Here is a 15,432-nt window from a genome sequence, read left to right on the forward strand (position 1 = left end):
GCTAGGAACAGCTAAGATCCTGAGCAGAACCCTCAAACTCCCAGGCCTCTGGGAGAGGACCCAAGGTTGAGGAAGACCCATACCACCCATAGGGGTGAGAAGGGAAAAATTATATATAAAACTAAACTTAAGAATGTGGTACACTAATTGTGGGGGGGGGGACACAAACTCTTTGAACACAGATGGCCAGATGGCCCACTAACAGTTGATACAGAGAAATAAAACAAAGTAAATGTGAGTTGAAAAATATTTTATCACAACAGTTTATGTCAAAAATGCTTGGAAACAGCAAGAGATCTGGCCCAATCCTGACAAACGATTTTAATTAAATAAAAAAACCAAAAAAGAAAAAAAGTATTAGAGCCATCAAAGATGGGAATACTAAGATATATAGCTCTCCTGAAAATATAAATGTTCAGCTATTTAAATTTTACTTAGACCTACTATATATAATAAACATGAGAATATATATTATGATACAGAGGCTTTTAAAGCTAAAGTTGACCTTCTGCAACTAGGTTTCTTACAACAACATTTATTAGCTGCTCCTTTGATGAAATGAGGTCAAAAAAGTTATTTTGATTATGAGTAATGGTAAAATGACAGTCACTTTGGTGTAGTGTTTAAAGGCACTGGGCTAGAAAATGGAAAATCATAAATTCTAGCCCTTTTTATGCACAGAAGCCAACAGGATGACTTTGGGCCAGTCGCTCTGTCTCAGCCCTAGGAAGAAGCCAAAAATCTTGCCCAGAAAACTGCAGGGGCTTCTTCAGGCCAGGAGACAACACTGACTTGAAAATGTGTGCAGACACACAGACACACAAACACAAAAGTAAAGTACCAGAGCTAAATGAATTTTCTGTGGAACAGTACAAAACATTATTCATAACCTCTATTAACTGTACAATGAGTTTTTCTTAAAACAAATAGCATCTTATCTTCTTTATTTAGCGAAGACCCCAGGAACAAACTCAGAGCTCTCTGTCCAGAAGAATATCATGCATTTTTAAAAAAAAACTTTTTTTCTGTTCTGTGTAATTAAATAGACAGTGACTTAAAGATTCTGTGCTGCTTTTTGATTGTAAGGGAAAAAAGCAGCGGTACCAAGCGATCATGCCTTGGTATTACTGGGATGGGAGATGACCTAGCCCTATTGAGAGCTAAGTCTTTGCTGTTGTCATATCACCAATGGTGCATGGACCACCAAATCAGAAAACTGAAAATTTACAGAGGCATCATTAGAAAGACACAGACACCAAGAGTGAGTAAGGTTTTTATCAGAAGCACAACAAAGGTAACCCTTCCACACAATTACCCATTACATCTTGCCCACCTGGTTTTGGCAAACTGAGAAAAAAATATTTCATTTTTGACACACTCTTGCTGTCAATGCGGAACAGAGACGATGAGATGAGAGTCCACAGAAAACTGGGACTAGAACTTAAAAGTTGCAAAAGAATTAAACACAATGAAGCAAGTACACAGATTTGGGGTGATTAATGCCAGACAATGCAACCATAAATTCACTGCATCAGTTTTACTTTTGTATAAGCAAAGATTAAGACCTGGTCTTGAAGGAGTCAGTGGGCTCCTTGGATGATGGGACTATATTGGAATGTGTAAATAACACTGTAGTGCACATTGGAATTCAACTGGCATAGAAGATAGCCACATTTTATATCTACAAAGCTGGGGCCAATTTATCTGTAGATGGTGTGGAATCAGGAAAGACGAAGCTCTGTATTAGCTTAGATTAGGAGAAGGTGCTAAAAAGAATAAGGGCTTCTTCAGATTAGTTCAAACTAAAAAGGAGAGAAAAGAATTGACACACCAGCTGCTCAGTGAAGGTGGCAAAGGGATAACAGGTAACAAAGGAAAGGCAAAACTATTCAACTTGTATCTTAACTCTAGTCTCTGAACAATTGCGCAGACTTGATTGAAGAAGAATACCAGCTTGAACTTGATGGAAGCATAATTAGCAAATATATAAATCTTCAAGGCAAGTTGGATTGCTTACTGGAGTAACGAAGGAACTCCTAACTTTCTGGCCAAAAGTTCATCCCTTATCTTTGATCAATTCTTCAGCATGGATGAAGTACCAAATATCTGAAGTGTGGCAAAAGTTGAGGAGATGTTCTGTGCTGCCCTTTATACATTTTTATTGTTTTTTAAACTGCCCAGAGTCACTTGCTTGAGATGGGCACCCATTTAAATTGAATGAATGAATGAAGATAGAAAGAGCAGACTTGAATACCAAAGTAAAAGTGTTTATTGCAATAGTAAATCATTAACCAAAGTAACGCAAAGCATACTGCACACTCAAAGCTTTCTACATACAAAACAAGTATGAAACTTTTTTTAAAAAAAGAGGCTGGTGAGACAAATCTCAAGTTCAGGAAGATTCAAAACTAGCCTGTTTCCAGTCCAAAGTTCCAGGTAATCCAACAACAGTAAACAGCAAGTCACTGGTAGGAAGCTATAGCATTATTTACCACAAAGAGCTTAACCCCCAAACTATGTATTTTATTTGGACCTGACTATCAGCTTGACTAATTGACAGTGACAGACACTTTTCTTTCTTTCAAGCTGATGACTTGACTTCTTCTCTTTTCAGTTTGTGATGTGCTCCTGGCTCAGCCTGTCTCCTCAGGTGTGCTGTCTTCACCTAATTCTTCAGCTGCAGGCTGAGGCTCACTCTGGTCAAGCTCTTCAGCTTCTGAATCTAAAGACCAAAGTGCACCCTACCAGGGGGAAAAGGAGGACCCAAGGAATCGGACCAGTCAGTCGGATCTCAATATCCAGGAAGATTCTAGAGCAATTAGTCTGTAGGCATCTCAAGGACTTGCAGGACCTACTAGAAGTCAGGATAGATTTTATTAAGAAGTCTTGTCAGAGTACTATTATTATTTTCTTATAACTGGGAACATCATCCTTAAGCTGGGAATATAATGTATCTCAACTTTTCAAAGTACTATGGCATTCTGATGAATGAGCTCGTAAAGTATAACCAAGATGATGTAGCGTGCTCAAGAGATTCTCCTGAAACTGGAATGAGATTTCAAAAATCAGACCTTCAATGTTTTTATTAATGACATGGATGAAGAGCTGGAGGGAACGCTTATCAAATTTGCAGAAAACAGAAAACAGGATGGGGCAGACAATATTCAAAGACAGAAACAAAATCTGTCTTCACTGATTAGAGGAATGGCTTAAAATAATAGATGAAGAGTAACTGAGAGGGGATATAATAACATGTTTCAAGCCTCTAAAAGTGTATTATATAGAAGCTTTGCTATAATCTCAGAGTGTAGGATGTAGAACAGTTCAACAATGAAACCAATTATACAGCCAGGTGTTAGTTAGGGTGCCCTTCTTTAGATGTGTTGAAGCAGAAGATGGACACCTGACATTTTTAATTCCATGCCCAAGATTCCATGGATTTCTGAGTGAGTTATATATTTTATTTTGGATGGACAAACATAGGTGTTCAGTCAGTCTCCATGCTTTCTATTTAAATGCAACATCTAAACTAGATGTGTACCAAACAACATTATAAGCTAACCATGGGTCTTTATACATACATACATACATTTGTACACCTCCCCACTCCAGAGAGACTATGAGCAGAAAGTTTAATTTTACATCTTGCCCTCTTTTATACTAACAAATATCAAACAAAAAGATCCATCTAATCAAGGAACTATTAACTCAGGCAGTCAATCGAGCAGCAAACAACAGCCCAATCAAAGAACTCCCAAGGAGAGAACAACATCCCTACCAACACAAGCAGGGCAAGCCACGGTATATAAACTGAGAGCAAGGCCCTCTCCCTGTTCGCACTGAAGATGTTGCCTCATCTGGCAATGAAACGTCTGCAAGAAAACAACAAGGCTCAGAGAGCACCAAGGACTCCCCAGTTCAACCCTGAGCTACAAATATTCGCTTCGAAATATCAAACATTCCCCAACTCCTATTCTGGTGATATTAGATCTCACAAGACTAATTCTATTCTGCAAGTGTCAGCACAGTCCTGATATTCAGAGACTTTGGAATCTTTATCATACTATTTATTTATTATTCAGTTTTTGTCAGCTCCCAAGGGGAAAAAAAATCAGGATTTGTTTACATGAAAGGAAAAGAAATGATGAACAATCCATGTGAAAATTAGAATGAGTATCTTGAAAGCCAGATTAAAAATAATTTTTATTGAAAACAACACATCTTAGAGCACTAACCATTTATCAATGGCATCTGCAAAGGGGGACAAAATATGCAAAATCATGGGTGAGACTTTCCAAGCCCCACCTCTTTTGTAAGTGCCTGCACTGTACACACATACACAAGGAGTGGGGCTTAGATCATGTGGCAGAGTGCTGAAAAGTGTTTGGCACGAGAGATCAGAAAAAACACACACCAGGCATTTCTATAAGAATAAATGTATTTACAAAAAGCATAACACATAAACAGGTTTCCATATCCAGAAATCCTGGATAGGCTCAAAAGCTTCTTACATAAACATATTTACAAGCTCATGTATTCACATGCAGAGCTGGGAGAACAAGCTGCTGCTGCTGCTGCTGCTGGGCTAAAAAACAGAAACTAAAAACTTTCTGGTGGCAAGCTTCCCCCAGGCAAATCGGCAGCTTTATCTTATATGGTAATTCTTTTCACACCCACCCTGAGGATACTTAAGTTTGACCTGTTCACCCTGCCAAAGTGATTTGTTACCATAGTAACCTAGTGGCTTGGTCCATGCAAACTACCAAATCATGATGCTATGCTCACCATTTTACAGATTTTAACCACCAACTTCCACAGGTGCCACTATAGCTTATGCTTTTGTGAACTATTTCAGGAGGACAGCTCTGAATTTAGTTTATGGCAAGTAAAGTGGATGTTAAAAACAGTACTGGTAATAATACTATCACTGTTAAGTAGGAATATCTTTTATGGGTAAGAAGGAGTCTCAGTTCAAGGCAAAACAAGCATCTACTGAATTCTGTGATCTGTCACAAAACATTTTGTTGCCTAATGGTTAGGAGAAAATGGCTGTTTCCTTTCCCCTGGCCCAATTCATTCCATAAAGGGTGAGGCAGGCCCCCACTCTCCGGGCATTCCGGAAAGGGGTAAAGACTTGGCCCTGCCATCTCGCTTGAGGCAGGACGAGGGGTAATCAATCTTGGGAGTGGTTAGCGCCCTAAAGAGGCCCTGGTGAATTCATTTAATTTAAATTAAGAACTTTTAATATCTTGATCCTGGATTTTATATTTTACATATATGTGTATATTTTTATTTTTATTTAAGAAGTACTGTTTTTATTGTATTTTAATCTGTATTTATTTTTAGTTTTATTGTAAACTGCCTAGAGTAGCTCTTTGAGTGAGATGGGCAGTGACAAAATTCGCAATATAAACAAATAAATAAAATAAACAGGAGCTGATCTTATTACCTCACAAGGAATGACAACTGCACTAAATGGAACAGGCTAGCTGAGGACATGTCCTGCAGACCACAGTCAGTTCTTTTTATGAACAGAAGGAATAGTTAGGGGCTCAAGAGAAATGGCTGTTAGGGATGTTACTACCACCTTCCAAACCACTAATCATCTGCTTCCTCACTTTTCCTATGACCAGGGCTGGCTCTATCGTTCAGTTCAACAACTGCAGGGAAAAAGGGCCTATTTGATTAGTCCACTCCAAGTGCCTGATGGACCCTGTTGGGTTTCAAAGGGAGCCTGAAGTTGTTCCTCAAGTTTTGATGCACAGTTTGTCTGAGGTTATCCTTGCCATCTGGAAAGAGGAGTGGACTTGGACTGAATTATACATGTGCAGCTCTCTCCATCCATAGATCCTAGAGAATTCCCTGGTTCTTTGAAGAGCTCCAGAAAATGATACAAGTAGTCCTCGACTTACAAGCACAATTGGGACTGGAACTTTGGTCATGAAGCAATGCCATTGTTAAGTGAGGAATCACATGACCACATGAGATTTTACAACCTTTTTTGCTGCAGTCATTAAACAATTCACATGGTCATTAAGCAAATCTGGCTTCCCCCACTGATTTTGCTCATCGGAAGCTGGCTGTGAAGGTCGTAAATGGTGATCATGGGACCCTGGGATGCTTCAACCATCATAAATACATGCCAGTTGCCAAGTGCCCAAATTTTGATCATGTGACCATGGGGACGCTGCAACAGTCATAAGTGTGAGTACCGGTCGCAAGTCACTTTTTTCAATGCCATCTTAATTTTGAACAGTCACTAAACAAACGGTTGTAAGTCGAGCAATACCTGTACCACAGAAGAGTTGTCTGAAGCACCACTGGAGAAAAAGGAGTGATTCTGATTGAACATGAGTGAGATCTTTTTTAAAGACTGCCTTATGGCAATAACAGTGGCAAAATGTAATTACTTCCCCATTCTTTTCATATCTGCAGATAGCTATTCAGTGGCCTTGTTTAGAGTAACCCAGTTCCTTCTAAGGATGAAGGGACTGACAGTTCTGAAAAACAGCCAGACAGGATGGGATTGCTATATCCAAGGAAATAGAACTGATTGATCTTTGACTATAGTTTTCTGGCAGCAGTGCCTTTATGTGTATTTTATGATATATATATATTTTAATCATATAGCCACTTTTGTAATTTGTCACCAACTTATATCATTCAAAGCTACTCTCTTGCATGCAATCTTTAATTTCTGCTTCCTAGTTTCACTGTATTTTTAGCCTGGATTGAGCTGGCTGCCCTTATTTAGCAAGTGTGGTAGAGCCTATCTACCCTTCATGCTGAAAAAGGTAAGCTGATTTAGCCCCAGTTAGTCCTTGGATCGCGGAAAATATCCTGGAAGCAGGCAGTAGCAAACTACAAACTCTTTCCCCAACACTACCAGGAAAATAGCATCAGTACGTCCATATGGTCAACAAGAGCCAAACCTGACCAAAAGGACTTCCAGACTCTCTCTTCCTTGCCACAAAAGTCTCCATCCTCAGCTACAAAATGCAGGTATCAGACAGGTATCAGACCCAAGCTTTACGTATGGAGGGATAGACAGTATTAAGAAGTCATCTCTGAGACATCACTGCATAATAGCTAATGCTCTGGGACAGCTTGAAGGACGGGAACTGCCAGCCACCTCTACCTTCAGTTGTTCTCCTTTTTTTCATCCATGAACGGATCCGTGGGAGTTGCTCAGATTTTTAGTGGCCAGGCCTCTCTGTTGTCTGTGCTTTCATGGATTATAGCATTACATAATATATTTTTTTTCTTTTTGAAAAGCCTAACTGAACTCTAATCTTCCCTTGCATTTATTCTCCCTAATGCCTTCCTGGGGGAAAGTTATGAAAAAGCATTTGGACAGGACACTCAATTGTTCTGCTTTTTGAAGGACTGCTTGTCTACTCTCTGAACCTAGAGAATGTCAAAACAAGCTAAATTTTTAAAGAATGGTTGAAAGGACAGAATAACATTCCACATTCAACCACTCTGAAATTACATCTTCAGAACTAGACCTGGGAACTGACTTGCACTTGATTATCTAGAGGCAGCATGTGGAGTGAAATGGGCAGTAGAGTATCCCTTCTTGTTTCATTCTTTCTATTTTCCTCACAAATGCTTTGTCAGGGATATTGTAGAATTTTGTTTCCATTTATTACTCTTTGTACTGCAAGAGGCTATCCAGTCTCCCAAGCTTTGTTGGAAAATTAGAAACAGAAGGATGGTTGCTATTCCAGAGTGTCCTGTGGTAGATGAAAAAAAAAAGTATAACGCATTTTCAGAGGCTTTGAAGCTCCAGCCATTTGATGTACCAGTTTCTGTATGCACTCAAATGCTTTCCTTTCATGAATATCCCCTTGTGTTCATAGCCTTGCTTCTGATTTTCTAGTTTTGATCTTGGTAGATATTTGCTGAGACTATCCCAAATTTTAAAAAAAAAGTTTTTGGTATACTGAAAGAAGTCCTTGATTATGTAGAAAATATTAATTCATTTGACTTATTCAAATACAGGCCATTATATGAATTCCCTTCATTACTTAGCTGCCTGATAGAATACTTACTGAACTCTTAATATGCAAGGATAGACTTGATAATTCCATAGGTTAAAACTACTGAAAGAATGAGATAATTCCCTGCTTGTATTAAGAAACATTGCTTTGAAGGCTTAGAAAGTAAGACATGGAAATTGTATTTGGCTGCAAAAAATGCAAAGGATAAGGAAGGGAAGGGAAGGCCAGTGAAGAAGCAGAAATGAGAGAAGCTCAGTGAAGAGTCAGAATGGGTGAGGGTGACCCTCATCAAGGTGAAGGTATCAGCAGCCTTGCCTTGATGGGTATGTTGGGTGTGCATGATGGGCACACTTCCTTGTGGGGAAAGATCTTCTGTTTTTTAACAAATACGCAGATAGAGATGATTTATTGTCTCTGGAATCAAGCATCAATGAGTCCTGGAATCAGATCAATATTTGATCACATCACTGTAGAGGAATGTTTAGTATCCCTTTGCACTTCTTATGTACCTTCTAGGTCCAAGAATGGTGGTTTATCAGATATGGTCATAGGTGTTTTGAGGACCAAAGAACATCAAGCAAATCTTAGTTGTCTATAGATATTTGCTGGAACCTTAGCTCTTCTGGAGCACAGGTAGCAATGGGTAGCTTTCAAGATATTCATGAACTTTGATTCCCAGCAGCCCTATAATTTGCTAAAGAAGGGGGGATTATTTGAGGGGGGATATCAACAAGAGTTCAACAGGGTCCACAACTTTCTTCTCTCTCTAATCTCACTGGATGGGCAGATGAGACTACTCAGATGGTGGTCTCAGAGTTCTTTAAAAGTGACAACCAGCTTTGAACTATAAGTTAATCAGAGATAGACAGATAGATGATAGATAGATAGATAGATAGATAGATAGATAGATAGATAGATAGATATGCAGTATCTGCAGTCCACTGTTTCACATGGTTGATAAACTGAAGACAAGTTTGGTATAGTAATTCAAGGCACCAGGCCACAAACTGTGAGACTGTGAGTTCGTCCCACCTTAAGCTAGGTGACTTCAGGCCGGTCGCTATCTCTCAGCTCCATGAAGAAGGCAATAGCAATCCCCTTCCAAAAATATGCCAAGAAATCTGCACGGACTTGTCTAGACAGTTGCCAGGAGTCAAGTCTGACTTGAACTCACAAAACGAACAAAAACCAGAATAAAGAATGTGTTTTCTCTAGTTGCTGCCTAGAGAACAAAGCATTAGGATCTGGCTTCTTGAGACTTACCACACTTTTGATTCTCAGGCAAGGAAAAAATAAGGACTGTCTTCATTAATGCATTACTAAAAAAAGGAGTCTGTCTTCTTAAACTATAGTTCCAAATTTCTGGCTATAGTTCTCATGCCCAACTCAAAAGGAAAAGAAAAACAGAGATTAGCTGGACTAGGAAAGTAACTACAGAAGTGAATTATTAGGTCTTGGACTGTTTGTGTTAATAACCTAGACTATTTCAAACAGTACCCTGTTCAAAAGGATGTACAACGCCTGGCTTTCAGAATATTTTTTTAGAAAGCAGGATTTACCAGATTCCTGGTGCACTCAATTTCATAGTTCTAGTTTGTCATAAATTATGCTAACAGTTTCAATATTTCAACCAGTGTAGAAGAAGATCTTTTATTTTGTCTCATTACAGAATTTTGAGTCCAGATATCTCTTCTGAACATGTGCTTTTCTTAATTTTATTGTAGATCATAAACCTATATACACTATACTTTGGAAAACACTGTCTCATTAAAAAAAATGAAAACATGTCAAATTAATACTCTTTATGGCAGAATAGTATATAATATAGAATTTAGTTTCCATAAGCACCAACACGCTACTCTTGATGACTATGAGGCTCTCAGCCCCGCCTGACTTTATAAAATGTGTCTTTAATTAAAAAAATGAGGAAAGTGACATGCTGTAAAACACTCGCTTCTTATTTACTTTAAATAATAACTTTGAGCACCATAGAAATTCCACTGGATGGAGAAGAACCTCCAGGTGGTCTCATTCTCCTTCTGGCAAATCAGTGTTTCTAGCACCATTATGGCAGCTATTTGGAGAATAGGTAATTCGCCCACAGTAGCCATTTTTGTGAGTTCTGATCTTTATACTAGTTGCTGAGACACCAGCTCTACATTCAATTGTGAAGTTGGAAAAAAAAATATTGGAAGAATGGCCCAAGGATTGATTGGGCAGTTTACAAACATTGTTAAATAAATATACAAGCCAAGTGCTAAAGGTAGCTTTCTCATGGAATTGGGAGACAAAGCATAAGTATTGATTAAACTCATCTGTTTGTCATCAGTTGGGTTTTTGCAAAGCTGAGTGTCTGAGTTGCTACATAATTCTCTGAGGGCACCACACTTCAGACCGAAAGTTGCTTCTAATATTGCCAGTAAAAAGCAACATTCAATGTTATGGGCTTTTTAGGCCTAGCAAAAATCACTGTTGGACTTACAAACTTCATACTATGGCAGGACACTTTTTCCCCCCCACCTCATGCAATTACCTATCCCAGCTCATTTGAGTAAGGATGCAGTCATGCTTCAGGATGACCACAAGAGGGCAGAAGCACATAGTTCTAAAAACAGACTGAAGATGAAAGGAAAACATTTTGGCAATTTCTATCATCTGTGATCTACTGAATCAACAGGACAGAACTAGATGAAGTCTCCAGTTATCAAATGCCAAATTAAAGTTATGAAGCTCATAATTATTACTATATGTTACTGTCCTTCTTCGTGCTCTTTAAAAATAATAGCTATATTTTAACTGCTAAAAGATTGATCCTGCTTTTTTCTTCTTTAGAAGCAGTCTAAACACCAAAACAGGGAAGCAGACAAATAAAGTATTGGGGAAAAGCTTCATCTAAAAAGAATACATGCCAGGTTTCAGGTGAAAAGGGGTTTTAGAAAGGCAGTGCTATCAACAATTCAGTGGAGGCACAAGTATTTACCCATGAAATAGCTGTGAAAGAGAAATCAATCCACAAAATTCTACTTCTCCTCTTGGATGGGGTCATACACCATGCTAAGGCAAATCAAACTGTGGTTTGGGAACCCCTGAAGGATCAAAGGCAACTTACAAACACACACACAGACACAAATAAATCCTTGATCAGCTTTGCAACAGGCAGAGTGAGAATGTCAAAATTTGCTCCCAGCTTAACTTCTCACTTGGTCTGCACAAGTTATTGTACCCCAAAATTTGAGAAACCCTGTGATTACATTTTAAGTAATATTTAAATGCAATGAAAATAAAGTTTTAATTATTCCTTGCCTAACCCTAACCCCTGGGCAGGTGTGGTGGCTCAGTGGTTAAGACACTAGGCTTGTCGACCAGAAGGTTGCAAGTTCGGCGGTTTGGGACCCGAGTGCCACGTGGTGGAGTGAGCTCCTGCACTCGCCCCAGCTCTTGCCAACCTAGCACTTTGAAAGCATGCAAATGCAAGTAGATAAATAGGTACCACTTCAGTGGGAAGGTAACAGCGTTTCTGTGATTATCATGCCGGCCACATGACTGAGGAAGTGTCTTCAGACAGCTTTAGCCATGGAAACAGAGATGAGCACTGCCCCCTAGTGTGTCATTAGACACAACTAAATGGGAATCTTTACCTTCTACCTTAACCCTAACCCCAACGAAATGATTAATTTGAGAATGCTTGGCTTAGCACAGTAGTGTGAACTTAATCCATCTCTTAGTTACTGGCACAGATATCATGACAAGAACTCATAATCTTAACAGGCCAGGCACTAGGAACATGAACAAATAGTAGCAATCAAGAAAAACTCACTACATGGTAACTTACTTTTTAAGTGCTACTGAAAATGACAGATTTGGGTGATACCAAAGGTCTTCTTCCACCAGTACAGGAACCCTTTCCCATGTAAACATTAAAGCCCTCCTGCCAGCAATATCTATTATTCAAATGTGTTAGGAAGACAATCTCATCAATGAATAAAATCACCTATTTTTTTGTTGCAAGTAACTGCAACTTGCCGCAGGCAGATAAATTCATTCAGTTTGAATTTTTATCTGAATGAGCCTTCATTTTTCAGAATTTGGCAACGCACAATATCAGTGAAAAGTATGGAATGTATTAGGAAAATAGTTGGGGGAAAATGTGTGCTTACCAGGGAAAAGATACAGCAATTTGGTTATATTTGGAGAAATATAAACACAAAATGCACACCATTTTATGCAGAACTGGTTTTTCAAAATTCATGTGGAAATGAGCCAAAACACATTCATGCTTAGAAAAAAGGAGGCATTGACTGCAATTGCAATTGACAAACTCATCCACTGCAAGCTGCAAATTTCATTTCTTATGGGGAGTAACAAAAGTTAGAAACTGATCCCCCAATCTATTTGGTTGATGAGGGCAAGGAGGCTTCATTTGGCCTTGAGAAGGTGGTTCGCACTTCAGAGGCCCTGATATTCACCATTATGCAGTTTGTAAGACTCCAAAGCCTCATCCCAGGAACTCCATTAGCTAGAACACAGTTCCACACAACTATACCGCATGTATAGAAACGTTTTCCAAGACTTCTAGCAACTCCGTTTAATCAAAAGAAGCTTTTGTGCATGAACAGTGCAAACAGAAAAGTTTCTTCTAGCTAATAAAGCTGTTGGGAAAGGTCTTGAAGCAAGTCAAAGTGAAGCAACACAGCTATTTCACTTTCCTTTCAGAAGAAGAAAAGGGACATCTTCATACCATCCCAGACAAACGGCTGTCCAATACTTCCTTGAAAATCTCCAGTGATGGAGCACCAATGAGTTCAGGAGTCAAGCTGGTCCACTGCTTAAGAGCTCTCACAGTCAGGAGATTCCTAATTTCAAGTTTGGATCTTTCCCTGTTAAGCTTCCACCCACTGCCCTTGGGTTCTATGGCAAATAAATCCACACCCTCTGCCCTTCCCATGGAACACAACCTTTACAAGCTCCTGTTGCTTTTTCTCTTCTATTTTCTTCTTTCTTTTTTACATATACAATGAGAAAGAGCAATTTTGTGTACTTACCCAGCCAACTTCTGTTTAAATACACTGAAACAAACACAGGAGGAACAGTGAAGAAATCAACCACAGAGTTTACTTCCAGCCAAAACCATAGCTTGTCATTGGCTGCTATGAACTGGGGGAAAAAAGAAAGAGAATCAAATAAATAAAATAAAAAGGGCGAGGACAACATTTGGGATGAGTGGACCATGGGCCATCCTTATTTTGTGAAAGATACCTCCAAGGGATTGTTTCATAATCTTTGAGCCCCATGTTCTACAACAAATAGAGCAGAATCATACTGCAGGGTTCAACATTTGGCATCTAGAATCATCTGTGCAGAACCTGCAAGAGTGCCATAATAGATGTGGTTGATTTTGGCCCTGCCATTTTGTAGATCTAAATCCCAAATCCTCTGTTTAAGTTTGATTAAGGCTTTATCTGGGCTGAGAGTAAGATGCTACAATACACCAGATCAGAATCAATCTGCCTCCTCAGGGATGAGAAGGACCTATCCCGTAGGATAAGGTGAACTAGAGACTTACCCCCAAAAGATTTGTTTCAGCCCAAATCTGAGATGACAAAGTCTACCCTTATAACATCCTACATATTCCACATAGATTTTTTGCCTTGCCTCTAATTGGCACACTACCTACTTTGGAAACTGTAGTACAATTGGATGTGTGTCTGCTCAGATACAGAGTTTGAGGCAGTAATCGATGTATTGTTACACTGCCCATTGTACCAGTATGGCACCTGGCACTCATAAACTCAATGGTCAGAAATTTGGGTTGTCTCTGTGATCAAGAAATTACAATCTCCCTTTGGCAAGACCTAACTTGGACAACCACAATAAAGGCTGCCAAGTTTCTAGCAGAAGCCAACTGATATCCTCTTATTAATTTTTCAGGTTTGGTTTTTCCATATCTTAAATTTTGTACTTGTATTTTATTAGTGTGGGACTGTAAATACATTTATTTAATTTAATGATTTTAATGACATCTAGAGACTCAGCTGACTTGGGTTAAGGCCATAAAGTGTCATGGCGGAGGGGGGAGAACATTGCTTTTAAATGTTTAAAATTCGACAAAGGGAAAATACAGGTAGTATTTTCACATGGGATAAATCCCAGAAAAAAAAAAAAGAACTTATTTCTTCTTCTCTGTTTCTATTCACTTTCCAGGTACATTAACATCCTGGAACTGGTCACTATTTTCTTTGGGGAACTCTCTTTTTTGTCACATGAGCAAAAAAGGAGCGTTCTGGAAGAGATGGGGTTGCATTATTCCATTTCATCTCTCTACAGCATTAACAGCAGAACATTAATATGCTGTAAAGTCATTACAATTCACAGGAAATTGTTGCACTATTGAAGAAGAGGGCATTAATAATGTATTCTCCTTTTAATTTGAAATTTATATACATATGCACAACTAGTAGATCTACCAGATAGGAAAAACTCATTATTTTATTTATGGATAATGGATCCATAATGCTTTATCCAAATGGACAAAGCAACTATATCCCTTATTTATTATAGGAATGATATGGGTGGGGAAGAGATTATGCAATATTTGCATCAGAGAGTACAGTAATATAAGTTCTGCTGTCACTATATATATATTCATGAAAACCTTATGGGTGTACAATAATTATTAAACCTTCCCCAGAAGCCTGTTTGCCTTATTCCTCCCCTACCTCCATGAGAAGGAGGGAGAAGCAGGTCATCCTCCTAGCACTTGTTTTCTTTTCCATCATTCTCTTCACTTCCTGAAGCACCACATTGCTTTTCTGCTTCTGTGACCCTTCTGTGTCTGTGCCTTTCGAATCCATTCCACCACCTCTCACTGGAAGATTTCACACACGTGTGTGCAGTGGCATGTGGTCCAGAACTCTGATGAACAGAGGTGGACTAAATCCATTACATGGGTTTGAGCAAACATTTCAGCCGGTTTGTTCAGAAGAGGCAGACCAGTGGAATGGCTTCCTTCAATCTTTGTATACTCATCAAAGTCACAGATTCCAGGATACCCTGAAGGGAACATCTGGGAAATATAGTGGTGCAACTTATTACCATCCAAAGAAACCACTTATGGAAGAGGGAGGTACTTACACGCAAGCCGAAGTAGAGCAGGAAGAACACATTGAAAGCCATGTCTATCTGTAATGTGAAATCTTTGTAGAAATTCTGGCAAGATTCTATTGGGCTATTTAAGAAAAAGAAAAGATTGGAGTTAAAACCAGCATAGAAGGACAAAGGTAAAAATAAAGGTTTAGGTGGCCCTGACCCTTTTAGCCTTCAGGAAAACTTAAAAATCTTGTTTTTTCTGACTGGGATTGGGACAGGATCGTAGATAGATAGATCCTCCATCTTCTAGGAGTAGAGAGTACAACTGATGAGTCCCAGCTGG

The 15,432-nt window shown here is 39.0% G+C and overlaps 1 protein-coding gene across 4 annotated transcripts in view; it reads right to left on the reverse strand.

The window, feature by feature from the left end:
- KCNMA1 (potassium calcium-activated channel subfamily M alpha 1) overlaps positions 1–15,432 on the reverse strand; it is a 542,368-nt gene that overhangs the window by 236,199 nt on the left and 290,737 nt on the right. For all 4 annotated transcript variants that reach the window (XM_063307681.1, XM_063307680.1, XM_063307683.1 and 1 more), the window contains exons 4-5: positions 15,135–15,228; positions 13,046–13,157 (exon numbers count right to left, since the gene is read on the reverse strand). In XM_063307681.1, the coding sequence (XP_063163751.1) occupies positions 13,046–13,157; positions 15,135–15,228 (206 nt within the window). The remainder of the gene's footprint in view (positions 1–13,045; positions 13,158–15,134; positions 15,229–15,432) is intronic.

Source organism: Candoia aspera, chromosome 6, assembly GCF_035149785.1.
Source record: "Candoia aspera isolate rCanAsp1 chromosome 6, rCanAsp1.hap2, whole genome shotgun sequence".
In the NCBI taxonomy this organism is placed as follows: Eukaryota; Metazoa; Chordata; class Lepidosauria; order Squamata; family Boidae; genus Candoia; species Candoia aspera.